Source organism: Nothobranchius furzeri, chromosome 6 (assembly GCF_043380555.1).
Source record: "Nothobranchius furzeri strain GRZ-AD chromosome 6, NfurGRZ-RIMD1, whole genome shotgun sequence".
Lineage (NCBI taxonomy): Eukaryota > Metazoa > Chordata > Actinopteri > Cyprinodontiformes > Nothobranchiidae > Nothobranchius > Nothobranchius furzeri.
Window position 1 is genome coordinate 63,711,564 of NC_091746.1, and position 20,051 is coordinate 63,731,614.

Genomic DNA, 20,051 nt, shown 5'->3' on the forward strand with positions numbered 1-20,051 from the left:
CCAGGGCTGCTCATCATCACCAGTGTGGGTGTGAATGACTTTGGGGGGTTGTAGAACCCTAGAAGGGACTATATTAAACACATATTTTGATTTTTCTGGGGGGAAGGATGGGGGGGGGGGGGGTCCTTGAAGGCATTTGGACCATTGAGAGATCAACCACCTAAAGGAACCTTAAAATGAAATAATTTCAAATGCGAGGAACCCACAGCAGAGCAGAAAACAGTTTCAGGTGCAATCATCCCATTTAAGAGTTTTGAGAATCGATCGGAATCACAAAATTCAAATGTACACCTGGAAAAGCCACACAATGAGTTAGTGAGTCTTCGCATTACTTTTGTTTAACCCTCCCACTGTTCTAATGGGTGTGACCCCACGAGGAAAGTTGATCATTGAGCAGGGTTGATGGTTCATCCCTTGGGCCCCCGTGGCAGGGGTGAGGACTGAACACCACCTCACCCCTGCCATGTGGACCTCAAGGGATAAACCATCAATCCTGCTCAATGGTCAACTTTCCTCGCGGGGTCACACCCATTAGGACAGTGGGAGGGTTAAAAATCATCACCCATTTAATGGTTTGATTGGTAGGATCCCTCCTGTGAAAGGATTAATTCGTTCTTTATAGACATTTGTGTTCCAGAACTTTTAACCCTCTGGAGGCAGGCATTGCAGCTGTGCAACGTTAAAACCTAACCCTACCTGGTTACTCCACATACGTATTTCATGAGCAATTTTTAACTTAGAAGTACCCCTGAAGGACTTAGATGTTTGTCCATTTATCAAAACTTATTTTGAGCCTGAGAGGGTTGATAAGGATTTTCTCGATGGTTCCTCGCAAGACTTCAAACACATCTTCAGTTGAGTCAATTAAAAACAAAAACACTGTGTTCACTCATCTGCAGTGACCATGCATTGGTCTTATTTTCCAAGCACACATGTCGACTCTCTAGAACAAGAGTATTCTATTCTGGGCCTGGAGGGCCGGTGTCCAACACGTTTTAGTTTGATCTCTGTTTCAACACACCCAATTTCAATCAGCAGGTGATTAACAGGCTTCTGCAGAGCCTGATGAGCTGCTGCACAGGTGATTAAAGCACTAAATCAAATGTGTTGGAGCAGAGAAACCACTAAAACATTTAGCCACTCCGTAAATGTAAATATATGTAGTTTACATTTCTAAAAGTCTCCAGCTGCGAACATTATTGGCTGACTGTTATCTTTGAGCCTTCAGGCAGCGCTGCACGAGAAACCATCACTGGGACCAACGTAGCTACACGGGCTTTGCAAGACCTTGGAAAGCCCGTGCCAGAGAGCATCGTCTACCACAGCATCCAAATATGTTAAACAAAATTATTTAGTAAAATAAAGAACTAAATACAAACTCTGCAAAAAGACCTTGAGGGTTTGACAGAGCAAGGTGCTAAAAGGTTTGTGCGTAGGTGCTTAAAAGAGATATACCTTTAGATTGGACGGACGTAAGTACTCAGCTTTTGACTCTTCTTTTATTTCTCCCTGTCTTCCCTGCACCCCCCTCTCCAGGTAGCATTGTGTACCTGGGGATGATGTTTGGAGCATTTTTTTGGGGTGGCCTGTCAGACAAGGTGGGCCGTAAGCAGTGCCTGCTGATCTCCATGTCTGTCAACGGCTTCTTTGCCTTCCTCTCTTCCTTCGTCCAAGGCTACAGCATGTTCCTCTTCTGCCGCATGGTGTCTGGCTTTGGGTGAGTTCACCTAACCTTTACATTTCATTATTTTCCTACTGTTCATTCTTTTCAGTTCATTGTAAATGAGAATCAAGTCCCCTGGAGGATTCCTGCTCCCTTTCTGCAGGCTGATCTGTCCTTTTCATTGACCTCCTGTCCTGCCGTTCCTCATTTAAAGCCACAAGACAAAAGGTTTCTAGCTGCCTGGCATCAGCTCGTCCTCTTGAGCTGGAAGTGGAGGAAAAACAAAGCGATACAGAAACATTTGCAGAAACGAACCAAACACAATGGCCTTTTTAGGTGCTTAACAACACAATCAGTCATTCACCCATTCACACACACATTCACACACTGGTGGGCATGAGCTATGACGTAGCCACAGCTGCCCTGAGGCCCATTGACAGAGGCGAGGCCTGCTGAACACTGGCGCCACCGATCCCTACAACCACCCCCAGAAAGGAAGGTGGGTTAAGTGTCTTGGCCAAGAACACAACAGCAGCATTCTCTGATCAGAGCCAGGATCAAACCTGCAACCTCCTGATAACTAGACAACCCGCTCCACCTCCTGAGCCACTGCTGTCCCTATAAACGAACATCTGCACACTTTGACGCTAGTGTTGTCTGCCTGGCTTCCACACTTGTGATGAATGACCTCACCTCCCACCTCAGCTGTTTGACAGCATCTTCTCACAATAAAATCAGCCTTTTTTTCCTCGTGCGCGAGCCAAACTGATGCAAGATTTAGATTCCAGAAAGAATCCTGAACTTTCCTAAACTCGACGTAGCTCTGAGAGTTGCTTCCAGTTTTACTCCTGCTTGTCTCATCAAGCTTTTTCTTACCTCATTAACTTTAATCCCATAAACCGCCTCAGAAAAACAGGGAGGAGAAAAAAGCCATTTGAGTCCATCTGGACAAAGAGCACAGATTATGCTTCTATGATGATTTTACTTAAACACAAAGAGAAGAACAGATTGTTAATGAGGAACAGTTAAACACCAGAGGGAGCAGGATCAGAGACTGTTTCAGCCACCGTGAAGTATTGTTTGTTCCATAAATAAACTTACAGAGGAAGTGAGAATATTTTAGTTAGTGGAGTAACTATTAAATATTATATTATGTCTTAAATAGTTCTCTAAATGACCAGATTTATGGAAAATACATTAGTTCTGCCATGAAAGAAAGAGAGTGGGAAAACTGTTTCACATGATCTATAGAGCTCCGAACGTCACGTGACTCTCAGAGAGTAGACGCCATGTTGGCAGGCAACAAAGATAAACAAAATGAACGGGATCGGCTTGGATTTTACTCCGTCGGAGTTTACTTCACGCTTTAAAACTGAAGAAATTGTTTTATATAGTCAGAAATTAAATAGACTAAACATCTCTGACCCTTACCATGCCCCTGGGATACTTTTTAAAACGCCAGAAGCTGTCGGAGAGGACCTCTTACCGGATTTGAGATACCCTGACATTTATAATTTCCTTGTTAATTTTCCCTCGTCCTAATCCGGAGCATCTCTAAGAACATATAAAATCCTGGAGGGATACAAATGGACTCAATCAGGGTTTGTTGTCATGAGGCAACATTTTACGTGACGTTTACTCGTTGCTATGAGTCAGAAAAAGCCTCGCCAAAATAAGTTTAGGAAGCCCACTAAGAATCGTAATAAAAGCATTTAAAATAAATACCATATACAGTTGAGGAAACGTTGGTTTAAGTACCTGATATGAAGTGGTCGCTGCATAAGCGAAAACCTTTACTCTCGGGCTGCCACAGTTTCATTTTAGCCCGGTCACTAGCGCGTTTCATTGCAATGATCCAACGTTTGCGGCGCTCCGGATCTTGGGGAATCCTGTAGAAGGCTCTTCCCTTATCTTGTCCACGTCTGTTCTGGCATCCTGGGGCACAACAGGAATCTACCATATTTCCCGTTTGATTGAGTTTTCTGACAATAACAAATAGCCTAGCTGCGGGCTACTGCCTGCCAAGATGGCGCTGTTCGATTTGAACTGTTGTATGCCGGGAGAAGTGACGTCAACTCCCGGAGCTCTATACCAGGGGGTTGCACCTCTTGCAATCCAAAGAGCTATTTTCACATAAATAAAACTTTTTAGAGCCACATTTGTTACACGAGCTTTTGAAAAAATAATACTTGATCAACATCTATGAAAGAGAATTAGGATCACTGAAAAATATCTAATTTTCTAAGAATTAAAGTAAGGATTCTGACGTTTTTCTGAGATTAAACACAGAAATCTTTATTTCTCTTTCGTAAACTTCTTCTACAGGAGGTTTATTGCCCTTTTGGAAAAACACCATTTTGTTCCTAGTATTCATTTAAAATAAAGGAAAGAGAAAAATTCACCAAAAAAGTTTGGATGTTGGAAGTTTTTTAGTAGTGGAAAATGATGTAAAAATATAACTAGATCCAAACATATAGCTGCCTCCTGACAATATTCTAACACAGTATAGCTTTAAATATATTGTGGAGTTAAAAGAAATAATTAATTGGTTCTCTCGCATGTCTAAAAACCTCCGCCATGAACACGGTTAAGACCAAAACCAATGATTGGTCACTAGTCTCATTATGTGTGTTGAGCAACAGAACAGCACTGGCGTGAGAATAATTTCAGAGAAGGAGAAACAGCCGGCTGCTACCACTTCGACTTTAGGACAACCGACCAAAGTCCCAAAAAGAAAATCACCATTTGAAGTCACGGACAACTAAAGAAGTTTGGACCTAGAAAAGGGCAACTGGTGTTTAGTGCTAGCTCGTTTCCTCGGACAACGTGCAGTTCCGGGATGATAGACGATGGGAGGGGTGGGTGCTCCGTGACCATGTTTAAGCTAGCTTGTTCTGTACATTTGCTATTGCAGCTTAATCAAAATCATTCAATGAAAAACTTACAAGCTGTTTAATCCTGGATTTTTTAAAATTATATGTAGATATAAAAATATGATTTTTTAATCTTTTCTAAGCAGATATTTTGAGCCACGTGTGGCTCCAGAGCTGTAGGTTCTCCAACCCCTGAAGACTGCATGTTCACAAATGTTTATTTTTGAATAACTGGTTTTTCCTCAACAAATACGCAGAACATGAGAAGAATGAAGACTCAGGAAGTTGACAGCTTCTGTGATTTTATTCTGATTCATGTGGATCAAACTCAGCCTCTCAGGGGAAATCCACAGAGCTTATACAGTGATGCTTTAACAACAGAAATGAAGTGAGTCTGATCAGCCAACTGTTTAAGTCACTGTGGCCATTCCCCCTGACATGCTAGTACTTCTGGAAACATCAGTTTCCAACCTAAATCTCCAAATCCCAGAAAGATACTGTGACAAATGGGACGTTTGCACAAAATGGTGCTGAAGAATGGTACTCTGGTCCTGCAGGGGCAGCAGATAGCTCAGGAAGGAGAGGGGTTGTCCAGCAATCGGAGGGTTGTTGGATCAGTCCTAACGCCCAGCAGAGAAACTGCTGTTGTGTCTTTGGGCAAGACACATCACCCACCTTGCCTGCTGGTGCCTGTGCTTGGTAGCCTCGGTTTTGTCAATGCACTTCAGGTCAGCTGTAGCTACGCTGTAGCTCATCATCACCATCAGCATGTGAATGTGTGTGTGAATGGATTATTGATACGCTGTAGTGTAAAGCGCTTTGGACTCCTCTGACCCTGAAAGGCGCTATGCAAGGACATCTCACGCAGGTCATGCAACCACAGAATGCTCCTGAAGTAAAATTAGGGAATGACCACAAACTGACTTCACAGGATTGGTGGAGCGGTGCCGATTGTGTTCTCATACTTTGCGGAGGTATTGGCCCGGGAGAAGCGAGGAGAACATTTGAGCTGGCTGTGCATGTTCTGGATGATTGGTGGGATTTACGCATCAGCCATGGCCTGGGCCATCATCCCCCACTATGGTGAGTAGCAACTCTCAGCTGATTAACATAGCAGCTGTTTGATCTTAAACTGAAGCACACTTCATCTGAAAATGTCGATTTCCTTGAATAGCTTTGCTCTTATTCCATTAAGACTCAATCTGTCAATATTTAACTATATCTGGTACCATGTGATTTTTTTCTGTTTGACATGCATGAGGGCTCAGCTGCAATACAATCAATCTGTGGAGGTACCCCGTACCCCGAGGACCGTTTTTGGGCAGCTGTGTGCTGCATGAACATTTGTAACTGCAGACTGAGTATATGCTGACGATGTGCACACCTGGATCGCACTCCCATTCAGAACAGAAAACACTCGACAACGCAGGCAAAATGCAGGAAATCAATCCATCAGCACAACAATAAGGTTTTATTGATATAGTTGGACTATGGCTCAACGAAGCCTGCTGAAGCACTCAGAGCTTTCTAACTCAGCCCTCTTGGATGACATCTAGTGACCTTAGCAGGAACACCAGTTTGAACCAGTTTGAATCAACCTGCATGCTGCTGGATGACGAACTGTCCTTGACTGCTCGGTTGTTTGGTGTCACTTTTCCAGTGATTTCTTGTAAGCATAAGGTAGAGAAAAAGAGTGTGTGTACATACACACTTTGACTTTACAATTTCAGAGAATATTCCGTTTTTAATATAATAAACGTGTGCCTTTAGCCAAAGCAAATTGTCTTAGATAATGATTAACAAAAGCTTACCACTTAGATGGAAGCTGCACATAGGTGCTTTTATGTTTAAACACATAAAGGAAGTGTTTCCGCTGCTGCAAAAATAACTCTTTTATTTACTTCACTGGAAAAGAGTTTGTAGAAGCAGAACAAATGCATGTTTACCATGGATGACTGTCTAAAATAACTCTTTGTTTAGTTTAAATACGGACGAGAGGTTAGTCAGGGCTTTAATTCTTGCCAGTTGTGGGTTCCCCCAGGTTACTGTTGGTACCCCTTGTGCCCCTTTCTGAAAATTCTCTGGACACGCCCATGTACATACGAAATAATAAAACAGGTAAAAACAAAATAATATTAGATGCATTAAAACAAAAAGCCCAAACTAAAAACCAACAAATAAAACTGTTTTAGGTGTGATTTAAATTTTGGCAGGGAAGGAGCTCATTGACCCTCCAGTTGTAGCTCATTCCACATCCATGAGTCCAAATATGTTTCAGTTCATAATAACAAAAACATTTAACACAATCGTTTCCCACAACAAGACAAACCCTAACCCAACACATCCACAGAGTCCAAGCACACATAGCACAGAAAATATACGAAATAAATAACCAAGTGGAAGAGTTTAAGCATCTCGGGGTCTTGTTCACGAGTGAGGGAAAACTGGAGCGTGAGATCGATGGGCGGATTGGTGCTGCATCTGCAGTGATGCGGGCGTTGTACCGGTCTGTCGTGGTGAAGAGAGAGCTGAGTCAGAAGGTGAATGTTACACCCCTCTATGGGCTCAGCTAGGAAGGTGAGGGGAATAAACATAAGATGGACCAGTCTAACAAAAAGTGACCCTCGTTGGGGAGAAAAAGGCTTGTCCAAGCAAGACCAAACTCAAAGTTTCCTTTCAAGGATTTTATTACAAAAAGAAAGTACCAAAAGAAGGGCCAAAAACCCTTACCAAACTGAGTTTAAACGAATAACTAAAAATGTCCAGAGGACCAACCACTCTTAAAATTAATCTCCTTTATTTAAAAAGGGAATGAAACAGCAAAAGGGGAAAATCCCACCCTTAAATTAACCAAGGTTTGTCTAACAGACAAAACCAAATGCTGAATTAACTTAGGTTACCCAAACAACAAAAATAGCTCAGGAAACTGAGACTTCAAAAGGGGAATAATCCCCACCTGGTAATTTAAACCACAAGATGGTCTAGCAGACACACCAAAACCAAAATTACCGCTTAACTGCAACTATCCCAAAACACAAAAGGTTCTAAAGCTTTTTCTTTACAAAAAGCCAACAACAACCTGTTAACTGCCAACGGGGAGAGAACAAACGTTGCCTCTGCAACTCCAAACATTTCTCTCCCCTGATGAGCTCCAGCTGGCCGCTTTTGAAGGGCTGGCTGATGAGATAAAAAGTCCCAGCTGCTTGTGCCTGCCGCTCCGGCGCTCTCCATGGTGCTGGAGTAAGGACAACATCCCAGAGCGTAGCTGTCCGTGGTGCTGCGCTGCTGCACAGGGAACGGCGCGGAGCACACCTCTGGGCTTCAAAACGGCTGCGGCCGTAACATCCCCACCCTTAAAAGAAAAAAGGAGGGGGTGAGATAAAGAATCTAAAACCATACCTAAGACACCACCATCTTTTTTCTTAAAACGCAAGATGCATTTAAAACTCAACAGTATCCTCCATTTACACACAACCAGGGCATCCCGCTAACTACCTATGGGGGAGCTTCTCTAACTCAACCCTTGCTCTTCATGCGGGTTAAGGCGGGCAGATTAAGCACATGTGTGGGTGTACACATACAAACCAGCGACGACGAGGGGTGGCCCATTGGCAAGCCCGTCCCCCATCACCCTGGGGTGCTCCCGAGATGTCTGCAGGATACAGACAACACTAGCCTCTTGCCGCAACCCTAGAGAAAACAACAAACGGCAACACCCTAAAGAGGGTGAAGCCCTTGTGCCTACAAGGGGCCCTGGAAGGAGGAGTTAAAACAAATTGTATGCATCTGTGATATGTAGTGGTTATTGGACGCTACAGGTTACCAAAACTTCTGGACAACCCATCAGCAATGATGTTGTTAGTCCCCTTCTTGTGTCGAACCTCGATGGCATATTCCTGTAGGATGAGCGCCCACCGCATGAGCCGCTGGTTCTGGTTATACATCCTACTGAGGAAAGTCAAAGGGTTATGGTCTGTATACACTATTGTAGGAGAACAACTGGAACCCACGTAAACGTGGAAATGCTGCAATGAAAGGAGTAGAGCCAACGTTTCCTTTTCAATGGTGGAATAGTGCAGTTGGTGTCGGTTGAACTTCTTAGAAAAATAACAGACCGGATGATCAATACCAGCTGAATCTTCCTGGATCAGCACACTTCCAGCGGCTATAGCGCTGGCATCAACTTCCAGCTTGAACGGCCTGGTCAGATCGGGTGCAGCCAGGACAGGAGCAGAGCACAGCAGCAGCTTGGCAGCCTCAAAAGAGGCCTGGCACTCCGAAGTCCATTCAAACTTCCTTTTGGGACTTAGCTGATCTGTGAGAGGAAGAACAACGGCAGAAAAGTTTCGACAAAACCCCCTATAGTATCCAACCATGCCCAGGAACCGTCTCAGTTCTCGGCGAGTAGAGGGAGGAGGAAATGACATCATAGCCTTCACCTTTTCATGCAGGACCTTTACTTTCCCCTGCCCAACTTCTTTACCTAAGTAAGTGACGGTAGCCTTAACAAAGTCACATTTGGCCAAGTTCAGGGTCAGGTTGGCCTGCACCAGACGATCAAATAACTGAGTGAGAGTGTTGAGGTGTTCTTCCCAGGTGTCTGTATAAACAACAATATCGTCGAGGTAAGCACTACAATGTGAGAGGCCAGAAGTAACAGTGTTAATTAACCTTTGGAAGGTGGCAGGTGCATTTTTCATGCCAAAGGGTAACACAGTGTACTGTAAAAAGGCATCTGGGGTAACAAAAGCTGACATAAGAGAAGCTTCTTCTGTTAAAGGTACCTGCCAATATCCCTTTAACAGGTCCAACTTAGTCACAAACTTGGAAGGTCCCACACTGTCAACGCAATCATCTATACGGGGTAGAGGATATGAGTCTGAGATGGTAACCGCATTTAACTTCCTGTAATCGGTTATAAACCGAGCGGTTCCATCTGGTTTCCTCTCCACCAGACAGGGTGAACTCCAGGGGCTCCTGCTGGGAATAGCAAAGCCATTTTTCAATAAGTACTCCGTTTCTTCTTTCATAATCAGTCTTTTCTCGGGACTAGCACGGTACGGATGCTGTCTAATGGGCTTGGCTTCACTCACCTCAACATGATGTGCTAACACAGTGGTCTGAGTGGGCACATCAACAAACAGACTCTTCCTAGAGTGAATTAACTTCACCAAGTCTCCAGCCATTTCAGGTGACAAATGTGTTATCTGTCCTTCCAGTTCCTTAAGTGCCTCGGAGTTATTTAACCGAGGACTACAACTAGAGGGGAAGTCTTCTCCGACTTCACCAGCTTCCTGTGGTACCATAGGTTTGTTAGCAGCATCTGGTACTAAAACACAAGTTGTTACAGGTTTAGACAGAGGGGAACCATCCTCATAGCGCTTCAACATGTTAACATGACAAACCCTGCTTTTCTGTCTCCTGGCAGGTGTGTGTAGCACATAATTTGTGTCCCCGAGCTTACTCAGGATCTCAAATGGTCCCTCAAATTTGGTGCTGAGAGCCGAATTGGACAAAGGAGTTAGAACCAGTACCTTGTCTCCAACTGCAAAGTTACGTCTGGTTGCCGTCTTATCATACTGAACCTTCATCTTCAGTTTAGCTTTGTCCAAGTGAGTTTTAGCAATAGAGTTTGCTTCCTTTAATCTTTTCTGGAAGAGTTGGACATACTCCCGCACTTTTCTGTCAGGCGGATCAGAAAAAAGAAATCTCTCTTTTAGAGCTTTCAGGGGACCACGAGGAGTGTGTCCAAACACAAGCTGGGCAGGACTAAAACCAAGAGAATCCTGCACAGCCTCACGAGCAGCAAACAACACAAAAGGCAATCCTTCTTCCCACGTTTTGCTTTTACTTAAGCAATACTTTGTCAGCATTGCCTTTAAAGTTTGGTGCCATCTTTCCAAAGCGCCCTGACTCTGAGGATGATACGCGGATGACATGACATGTGTGATTCCTAAGGTTTTTGTTACCTGTTTGAACAGTTTAGATTTGAAGTTTGTCCCTTGGTCGGTCTGTATTACCTTTGGTAACCCAAAGATGGAGAAGAAATGGGTTAGAGCTCTGATTATAGACCTGGTGGTGATGGAGTTCAGCGGTATGGCCTCCGGAAACCTTGTAGCTGAACACATAAGGGTTAACAAAAATCGTTTTCCTGTTCTAGAAGGAGGTAAAGGTCCCACACAGTCTAAGATGACATGGTCAAAAGGCGTACTCACTACAGGAATGGGCTGTAACGGGGCAGGAGGAATGGGCTGGTTCGGCTTTCCTGTCATCTGACAGACATGACAACGCCGACAGAAGAGAGACACCTCTTTCTTCATCCCTGGCCAAAAGAAATGCTGCAACAACAGTTTATAAGTTTTGTTGACACCCAAATGGCCAGACCAGTCACTCTCGTGTGCCAAGGAGACCACATGTTCTCTGTAAGAGGATGGAACAATTATTTGCTTCACCAACCCCCATTCCATGCCCTCAGCCGCGGGCTGAGGCCAACAACGCACCAGCACATCATTATCTAATAAATAATGTGTTGTAGTTTTGTCTGTTTTATCTGAAGTGGTCACCTGTTCAAAATAAGGTTTCAGAGTAATATCACTCTTCTGTGCAGCAGAAAGGGTTTCTGCCGTAAGTGGAAAAGGTTCTCCTTGCTGAGGATCAGCATCAGCCTTTTCTCTCTGCTCTTCTGCGTCTGATGACGGAACAAATCCAAGTCCATCATGGGCTGTCTGTTCGGAGTCATCACTGAGGAGTCTCATCAGCACTGAGTCACTTAACTGGATGTCCGCATTATTCTGCGTTTGCGAACGGGTGACAGCACAAGCTGGGTAAAAATGTGAATCAGCAGCACAATTTACATGTTCGGCTTGAGGTTGAGGAACTACTTCTAGAAGAGGTAGCACTTTACCTCCAGCAACATCATTCCCCAACAACACATCAACCCCGTTTACCGGTAAATGGTCACAAATGGCAACATCAAAGCAGCCGCTAACGAGCTGGCATTCCAGGTGAACGCGGTGCACCTGGGCAGGCAGGGATTTCATTTCAATTCCCTGTAACAAAACAGCGTACCCGCGTGAACTACTGGCTGAAAATGGGAGTGCGCTGCTCAGTATTAACGTTTGAGGCGCACCTGTGTCTCTCAAAATGCGAACGTTTTGCTTGTCTGCATCACCAGGAGTCAACGAGATCTCCCCCGAAAGAATAAAGGGTGCAAAACAAGCATCAGGCTCCCCGGCGGCGCACAAGGGGTTAACCACAGGCGACTTTTTAAGGAATGCAACTTCCTTAGGAGCTGCAGTGGGCTTCCCGTTCTTTTTCTGCAACATAAAACAATCCTTAAGAACGTGTCCCGTTCTGTGACAATAGTAACAGGTACGGGTTTCAGGATTTCCGTTTTGAGAGCTTATTTTTATGGATTTCTTCATCAAAACGGGCTGAACGTCTTTTCTCTCATCTCTCCTCACAATCTCTCTGTGAGTGAGTGTGAATTCGTCCGCTAAAAGGGACGCAGCTGATAAAGTGCTGACTTTTTGTTCGTTTAAGTAGGTTACCAGTCTCTCAGGCAGCTTACGTTTAAAATCCTCCAAAAGGATAAGCTCTCGGAGGTCACTCAAAGTTTTAATTTTTGTGGACGCACACCATTTATCAAACAGCATGCTTATTTCACGTGCAAATTCCACATGTGTTTGTCCAGCATTTTTCTTAGCTTGTCTGAATTTTTGACGATAAGCTTCAGGGATTAACTCATACGCTTGCAGTATAACAGTTTTTACTCGGTCATAGTCCAGACTATCTGTGACAGGGAGCGCAGACAGAACTTCTAAAGCTCTGCCGCTCAGCTTGCACTGGAGCAGCAGAGACCACACCCCGCGCGGCCACTGCAACGTCTCCGCAATTCTTTCAAAAGCTACAAAATAGCTGTCAACCTCGGTCTCTCTAAATGTAGGCATTAAGGAAATGCACTTACTAATGTCAAAGGCCGGGGTTGTGGCGGGTTGCGGAGCTTTGGTGGGCGTGATATGAAGTCCAGGGTTGGAAAGCTGGGCTTCCAGTTCCAATTTCCTTATTCTCACAGCTGTGTCAGCTTCAATCTCCATCCTCCGAACCTCCAGTTCCATCTGGAGTCTTTTAGCCTGGGCTCTCTCCTCTCTTTCCATGTCCAGACGTGCCAGCCGCACCTGCAGTCGTGCGTCTCGAGATCCTTCCGTCGGCGAACCTGGGGAGGTCGGAACAGACTTTCGTACGGTTAGAGGAGTTTTTCCTGTCTCCATCGTCTCACCCTCATGATCCTCCGCAGCAGCAGGGACTTCAGGATCGTCACATTCATCAGGATCTGCAGGAGATCCTTCTGGTTCCGTCTTTGCACCAGACTCATTCTCAGTCTTTAAAATCCCCATGTCCTCCAAATGCTCCACAATGAGCAATTTCAAGTCTTTTTTCAGCACAGGGTTTGGGATGTCAAGAGCAAGGTTGACAGCTATCTGCAGAAGGTCAGCCTTGCGGCAACGCTCCAGCACCTCACGGGATGGAGCCTCCATAAATGTCTCCACACAAAACTGAGCCATGTTTAAGCACAAAACAAAATGACACAACACAAAACAGCGTGGGTTTTGTGTCTTCACAAAACCAACAAAGAGCAAATGTTAAAACTAGTCCAAACGTTTGGCACGGGCTTAACTGATCTAAAACAGGCTATAACCGTGTAATAAAACAGCTATAAATCAGTGAAATCCCGGACGAGCCCCCATTTATGTTACACCCCTCTATGGGCTCAGCTAGGAAGGTGAGGGGAATAAACATAAGATGGACCAGTCTAACAAAAAGTGACCCTCGTTGGGGAGAAAAAGGCTTGTCCAAGCAAGACCAAACTCAAAGTTTCCTTTCAAGGATTTTATTACAAAAAGAAAGTACCAAAAGAAGGGCCAAAAACCCTTACCAAACTGAGTTTAAACGAATAACTAAAAATGTCCAGAGGACCAACCACTCTTAAAATTAATCTCCTTTATTTAAAAAGGGAATGAAACAGCAAAAGGGGAAAATCCCACCCTTAAATTAACCAAGGTTTGTCTAACAGACAAAACCAAATGCTGAATTAACTTAGGTTACCCAAACAACAAAAATAGCTCAGGAAACTGAGACTTCAAAAGGGGAATAATCCCCACCTGGTAATTTAAACCACAAGATGGTCTAGCAGACACACCAAAACCAAAATTACCGCTTAACTGCAACTATCCCAAAACACAAAAGGTTCTAAAGCTTTTTCTTTACAAAAAGCCAACAACAACCTGTTAACTGCCAACGGGGAGAGAACAAACGTTGCCTCTGCAACTCCAAACATTTCTCTCCCCTGATGAGCTCCAGCTGGCCGCTTTTGAAGGGCCGGCTGATGAGATAAAAAGTCCCAGCTGCTTGTGCCTGCCGCTCCGGCGCTCTCCATGGTGCTGGAGTAAGGACAACATCCCAGAGCGTAGCTGTCCGTGGTGCTGCGCTGCTGCACAGGGAACGGCGCGGAGCACACCTCTGGGCTTCAAAACGGCTGCGGCCGTAACAGTTAAGCTCTCGATTTAATGGTCGATCTACGTTCCTACCCTCACCTATGGTCATGAGCTTTGGGTAGTGACCGAAAGAACGAGATTGCGGATACAAGCGGCCGAAATGAGTTTTCTCTGAAGAGTGGCTGGGCTCTCCCTTAGAGATAGGGTGAGAAGCTCGGTCATCCGGGAGGGGCTCGGAGTAGACCCCCTGCTCCTCCACATCGAGAGGAGCCAGTTAAGGTGGTTTGGGCATCTGGTTAGGATGCCTCCCTGGTGAGGTTTTCTGGGCACGTCCAACCAGGAGGAGGCCTTAAGGTAGACCCAGGACACGTTGGAGGGACTATGTCTCTCACCTGGCCAGGGAACGCCTTGGGCTTCCCCCGGAGGAGCTGGCCCAAGTGGCTGGGGAGAGGGAAGTTTGGGCCTCTCGACTTAGGCTACTGCCCCCGCGGCCCGACTCCGGATAAGCAGATGAAAATAGATGGATGAATGGATGAATAAATAACCAAACATGTACTTTTCCGTAGACAAAGAAGGTCAGTGGTGTGTGTCCCATCAGCCAAGAATAAATCTCCAGGAAACCTTTTCAGTGTGAACACAAAAACATCATGTAGCAAAGGCAACATAATCTCTAACCTGCAGAGATAATCTGGGTACCTGGAGTCTTCTGGGAGATGTTGAGCAGATACCAGGTGGGGGTTTTGGTGGAGGCTCCGGGAGCAGCGTCAGAAAAAAGAACAGAAAGTAGACACTAGGTGTGGGAACCGATACGTTCTTATCAATATCAATGACATTGTCAGTTGTGTCTATCGATCCAATTCTTTATCAATTCCAGAGTAGTTAACCCTCTCAGGCTGTAAATAAGTTCTGATAAAAGGACGAACAACTACGTCCTTCAGGGGTACTTCTGAGTTGTGTGGAGTAACCAGGTAGGAAGGTTTTAACAGTTGCAAATCTGCAACGCCTGCCTCCAAAGGGTTAAACAGGTGGCAAAGAACCAACAGTGCACGGCTCCTGCTTTCTAACTGTCAGATAAATAATCAGTTGCACCTGTATCGGTTGGGAAGGCCTTTCCAAATGTTCTCCTTTATGCTCCCTGTGAAGGCAGAGTCGTCTTCTTGTTTGGTGCAGTGTTGCTGTAGCTTTTGCAGCGTGGGAAAAATCTCACCACAGGTCAGACCTCTGTCCCTGGAGTCTGCTAGTGTGGAGGTGTGTAAGTAAGGTAAATGACGCTAACATGATAGTTATTACATTTTTAAACATGCAGTAGTTCAACCCGTTCTGAAGAAGCCTGGCCTTGACACCTCTGTTATGAGTAATTTTTGCCCGATCTCCAAGCTTCCATTTCTATCAAAACTACTAGAGCGTGCTGTTTTTAACCAAATGATTTCTTATCTTGATGATCATGGTTTAATGGATCCCTTCCAGTCAGGCTTCCGATCCCTCCATAGCACTGAGTCAGCTCATCTTCGTGTTTTAATGACATTTTATTAACCCTTGACTCTGGTTCTAATGTATTGCTGGTTTTGTTGGATCTATCGGCTGCTTTCCACATGGTTGATCACGCTATTCTGCTGACTCGGCTGGACCAGCTGGTCGGCATTCAGGGGACTGCCTTAGATTGGTTTAGGTCCTACTTCTGTGACCGCAGCTTTAATGTTATGATGGGTAGTGCTGCCTCCTAGCCTAGTGAACTACACCAAATTCTTGCTTTGCAAAGTTTGGTCTAGGCATGCTCCATTGGAACTTCAGCAGCTCCTACCAGGACTCTGGCTAGCCAATCACAGCTCTCTAGAGGGGTTTCAAACACACAAAAAGCTGTGATTGGTCCATAATGGTGGGCCAATCATAGTGCTCTATCTGCTTAGTGAACAAATCACAGAGCTTTATCCGCTTTGTGGGCCAATCAGGGCACTCTATATGCCTGGTGGGTGGGATGATGCAACAGAGTGAAACAAGAGAATGTCACATTCATTGTCCAGTGGAATGCGGAGATCATTTGAAAGACAACGGTAGAACCCGCCCCACAACTGAGAGCCGTCAATGGAGCGTGGCCAGACTAAATAATTCATTTATTTAGTCTGGCTTGCCAGGCTAGCTGCCTCCCCCACTGCAGCTTTGACTTGTGGTGTTCCTCAGGGCTCTATTCTTGGACCCCTTTTATTTAATTTATATATTTTGCCCCTGGGTGACATTTTTAAAAAACACCACATTGACTACCATTTATATGCAGACGATTGCCAATTATATTCCTCTGTGAAGCCTAATGACTCCTTACAGCCCCTTGTTGAATGCTGCAATGATGTGAAAAGCTGGCTGTCAGAAAACTTTCTTTTGCTGAACGACGCCAAGACAGAGGCCATCATTTTCAGCCCTAAGACTTCTCAAAGTCCCCAACTGACCCTTCCTTTTATCACAAGTGGGTTGAAAAACCGTGTCACAAACTTAGGGGTTGTGATGTATGCTAAACTAAAAATGGACATTCATGCCAACCAGGTAGTTAAGACCTGTTTTTACCACCTGAGGCGTCCCTCTAAAGTGAAGCCCATTCTAAAAAGGCGTCATCTCCATTCAGTTGTCCATGCCTTCATTACTTCCCGTCTCGACTACTCTAATTCAGTGCTATATGGTATCTCCTCCGCCACTCTCGCTCGACTTCAGTTTGTGCAGAACGCAGCAGCTTGACTCTTGACTAGCACCAGGCAGCAAGAACACATCACACCGGTTTAAGCAAATCTCCATTGGCTCCCCATCCATCTCCGGATAGAGTTTAAGATCCTGGTTTTTGTGTTTAAATCCCTCAATAACTTAGCACCTGGCTACTTGTCTGAGCTCATTCACCCTCATGTCCCTACAAGATCCCCCCGATCAGTCGACCAGCACCTCCTACATGTCCCTAGCTCCCGCTGTAAATCCCGCGGGGAGCGCGCCTTTTCGGTTTGTGCACCGAAGCTCTGGCACCACTTGCCCCTCCTGATCAGACTCTCTTCCTCTCTTTCCCTTTTTAAGTCTCATTTAAAAACTCGCCTTTATTCGTTGGCTTTTAATTCAGTCTAACTTATTCTCTTTCTCCTTTTCTTTTCGAGTTGGATTACTCGATTTTAATGGTTTTAGTTTTTATTTCTGATTGTTTTTATTGTGTGTTTTTGTTCAGCACTTTGGTCGGCTCTCATGCCGTGTTTAAATGTGCTATACAAATAAACTTGGTATGGTATGGTATGGTATTACCTTAACAGGAGAGGACGCTGCAGCTGCATTGATAGTCACTAGTCCGGAGTGGGTCAGTAACTTTAAGTTTTAGCGCATTTTTTCCCAAAGGCTTTTGTATATTCGTAACACTTCCTCCCTTGATGAAATATCTACGTTGAAGTTATTGCAAGTTACCCGGTTGTCATGCTTTCTTGTAAAATATAACCAAAACTTTTGAGCGTTTGTGGTGCTTAGACGCCATGTTTCCTGCTTCTGTAAGCTCCGCAACATGCATGGTGATGTCATTAGCGCAGACCGGAATTCATGAGGGGAATCATTTGCAAAAGTGGCGAACGATTCCTAGGATTTGAACCAATGGGAACGGGTTCTCAACAAGAACCGGTTTTCCCACCCTAGTAGACACACAGATCATTTTCTTTTGTTATTTTTAAACATCACTACATTTGTGTTGTAGCAACATTCTCTGGTCCTGAAAGTACCCAAAATAATAATCCTAATCTATATTTTTTCTGTTCATTTCACAGACTTTTAAGAGGAAATAGGAAACAAAAGGTTGGCTTGTAATTTGTCAGTATAGCGTGTAATTGGCTGCATGGTGGCACAGTTGTTAGCACTGTTGCCTTGCAGCAAGAAGGTTGCAGGTTCTAAACTCGGCTGTGGCCTTTCTGCGTGGAGTTGCGTGTTCTCCCCATGCATGCGTGGGTTTCCTCCGGGTACTCCGGTTTCCCCCACAGATCACAACATGCCCTACAAGTTAAATAAATTGTACGTCGCTTTGGATAAAAGTGTCTCCCAAATAAGTAAACATAAATAAATATAATATATATATGTGTGTGTGTGTGTGTGTGTGTGTGTGTGTGTGTGTGTGTGTGTGTGTGTGTGTGTGTGTGTGTGTGTGTGTGTGTGTGTGTGTGTGTGTGTGTGTGTGTGTGTCAGGTTCAGGCCAAAAAGAGCAAAATGAAATCAATCTGATACGGAGACTAGGGAGTGGAGAGAAAGATTAGAGAGGGACGAGTGGAGTGAGGTGGAGAGCAGACTTGATTTATGTGGCCTGTGTCAGGGATAATCGAAAGGTGAAGGGATGCAGCAGAGAGGAGGAGCAGACAAAACAAAAGGAGAGAGTATGAAAGAGGAGGATAGAACAAAAGAGGAAGATGAGTTTGGTTTTATGTTCAGGGTTAAAAGGAGATATTGTTCCTGGACTTTGACCAACAGGAGTGTTCCTGTTTATCAGCCCCTTGTTGATTAAGTTTTCACTACAGTCCAGTTATCAAATGTTCTACAGATGTAACAAATAACGGATTTGTAAAGGTAGGAAAATCTGATAAAACAGTAAAATTATTCAACATTGTTTGCTGTACATGAACTGAAGTTTCTTTAACTCTTTCACCCATTCATCAGCATCATAAATACACTCATGGTTATTTAGCTAAATGTACAGTTTTGTGGCTGAGATAAAAAGGGTTATGTATATAACTTCCTTATCCCAGAGGTGAGCTAGAAGAAGAGCAAACCACCCCAGGTTCTCTGTGCGGGTTGCTGCTTTGACTTTCTCACCCTCACCGGGTAAGGCGGCTGTGTGCTCCTGCAGCTTCTGTAATAGTTCACCTGGTGTAAGATGCTCGAAAGACTCGTCGTAGCCACAAGCATCAAGGTTTGAAGAACCTATACAGGTTAAAACAGCATCAATAATTCCTTTCCCCACTGTGGGAAAGGACAACTCATCCTCAGATGATGTTGTTTTGTCAACAATTTAAATGTAATGTACCCCCCCCCCAAAAAAAAAAAAAACACACAAAAAGACTGTAATGTACTAAAGGTGCCACAAGATGGTGTTACAGTGCTAGGCAACAGTGCGGGAGGGTTCGTGTGCGTCACTCCGTTATGCCCGGTGATGCCGTCCGAAATGGTGGACGGCCGGTGGAGACCGCTTTCTCACAATAAAAGTCAAAAACTACTAAAACATGAGGGGAGCTTGTTTTGTACAGTAAAACGAGTTATGACAAAGGCAAACAATGTGTCGAGCGGTTGGCGTGCCCCTGGATTCTTGTCTGCGGACGTTGTCAGCCTTGCTAATTTAGCTTACTAAGCTAACAGGCTTAGAACTTTGTGAAGCGTGTCTCTTTTGGCTTGATTCACACATGGCAATCAGCCCTTCGACTGGCGGTATCCCGTTCAGGTTCTTGCTCTAATTTATCGGTATAGCGTGTAATTTGCAGCATGTGCTTTGCTGTGCTCTTCCGTTATTGGGCTTTGATTAGCTTTCTTGGCCAACTAAGCTAACGGGCAATAAAGCGCTTATTTCTGGCTTGTTAACCAGCTTCAGGCGTCCCTGGTAGTTCCGTTATGATAACAGAATTAATGTCCGGAATTCTCGTAGGAAAAAAACATCTGTCATGCAGCGTTAGAATGCTAATATTACCAGTTGATCAGGCTGGGTTAGCGGTAGCTAAGTGCTAAGTGGAGATCAGCGTTTCCTGACTCCTGTAACACAAGCTTTTCAACAGTGACAAAACCACACAAATAAATGTAGCATAATCACTCAAAAGACATCACAAACTCACACACATAAATGTATTTATCTTCAAATATTAACAAATAGTTAATTACCTGCAGTTTAGCTCAAATGAAGCTCTCATATAGACAGACAGACTTTGGGTGGCAAGGAGAGTAGCTCCCCCATGTGGTGAATAACGAGATTGCCCCAATTTTTTTTTTTTTCCCAACCAGACACAGAAATTAATAGCTTTGAAGAGTTAATTAATCAGAACC

The 20,051-nt window shown here is 44.5% G+C and overlaps 2 protein-coding genes across 5 annotated transcripts in view; one reads left to right on the top strand and one right to left on the bottom strand.

Moving 5' to 3' along the window:
* LOC107374829 (synaptic vesicle glycoprotein 2C) overlaps nucleotides 1-20,051 on the top strand; it is a 77,828-nt gene that overhangs the window by 40,377 nt on the left and 17,400 nt on the right. For both annotated transcript variants that reach the window (XM_070552431.1, XM_015943108.3), the window contains 2 exons: nucleotides 1,537-1,717; nucleotides 5,468-5,619. In XM_070552431.1, coding sequence (XP_070408532.1) covers nucleotides 1,537-1,717; nucleotides 5,468-5,619 — 333 coding nt within the window. The remainder of the gene's footprint in view (nucleotides 1-1,536; nucleotides 1,718-5,467; nucleotides 5,620-20,051) is intronic.
* LOC139070349 (uncharacterized) lies at nucleotides 7,200-19,959 on the bottom strand. Of its 3 annotated transcripts, none has more exons than XM_070552429.1 (3): nucleotides 19,890-19,959; nucleotides 14,706-15,267; nucleotides 7,200-12,751 (listed from the first exon to the last, which is right to left on the bottom strand). In XM_070552429.1, the coding sequence occupies exon 3, from the start codon at nucleotides 12,690-12,692 to the stop codon at nucleotides 8,349-8,351; it is 4,344 nt and encodes a 1,447-aa protein (XP_070408530.1). In that variant the 5' UTR covers nucleotides 12,693-12,751; nucleotides 14,706-15,267; nucleotides 19,890-19,959; the 3' UTR covers nucleotides 7,200-8,348. The 3 variants fall into 3 exon arrangements, with proteins under 3 accessions (XP_070408530.1, XP_070408531.1, XP_070408529.1); XM_070552430.1 differs by having other exon boundaries at nucleotides 14,706-15,264; nucleotides 19,890-19,934; XM_070552428.1 differs by having other exon boundaries at nucleotides 14,706-19,914.

Excerpts from the sequence above, each read along its gene's own strand:
- LOC139070349 (XM_070552429.1), bottom strand. The coding sequence starts at position 12,692 with ATGGAAAGAGAGGAGAGAGCCCAGGCTAAAAGACTCCAGATGGAACTG.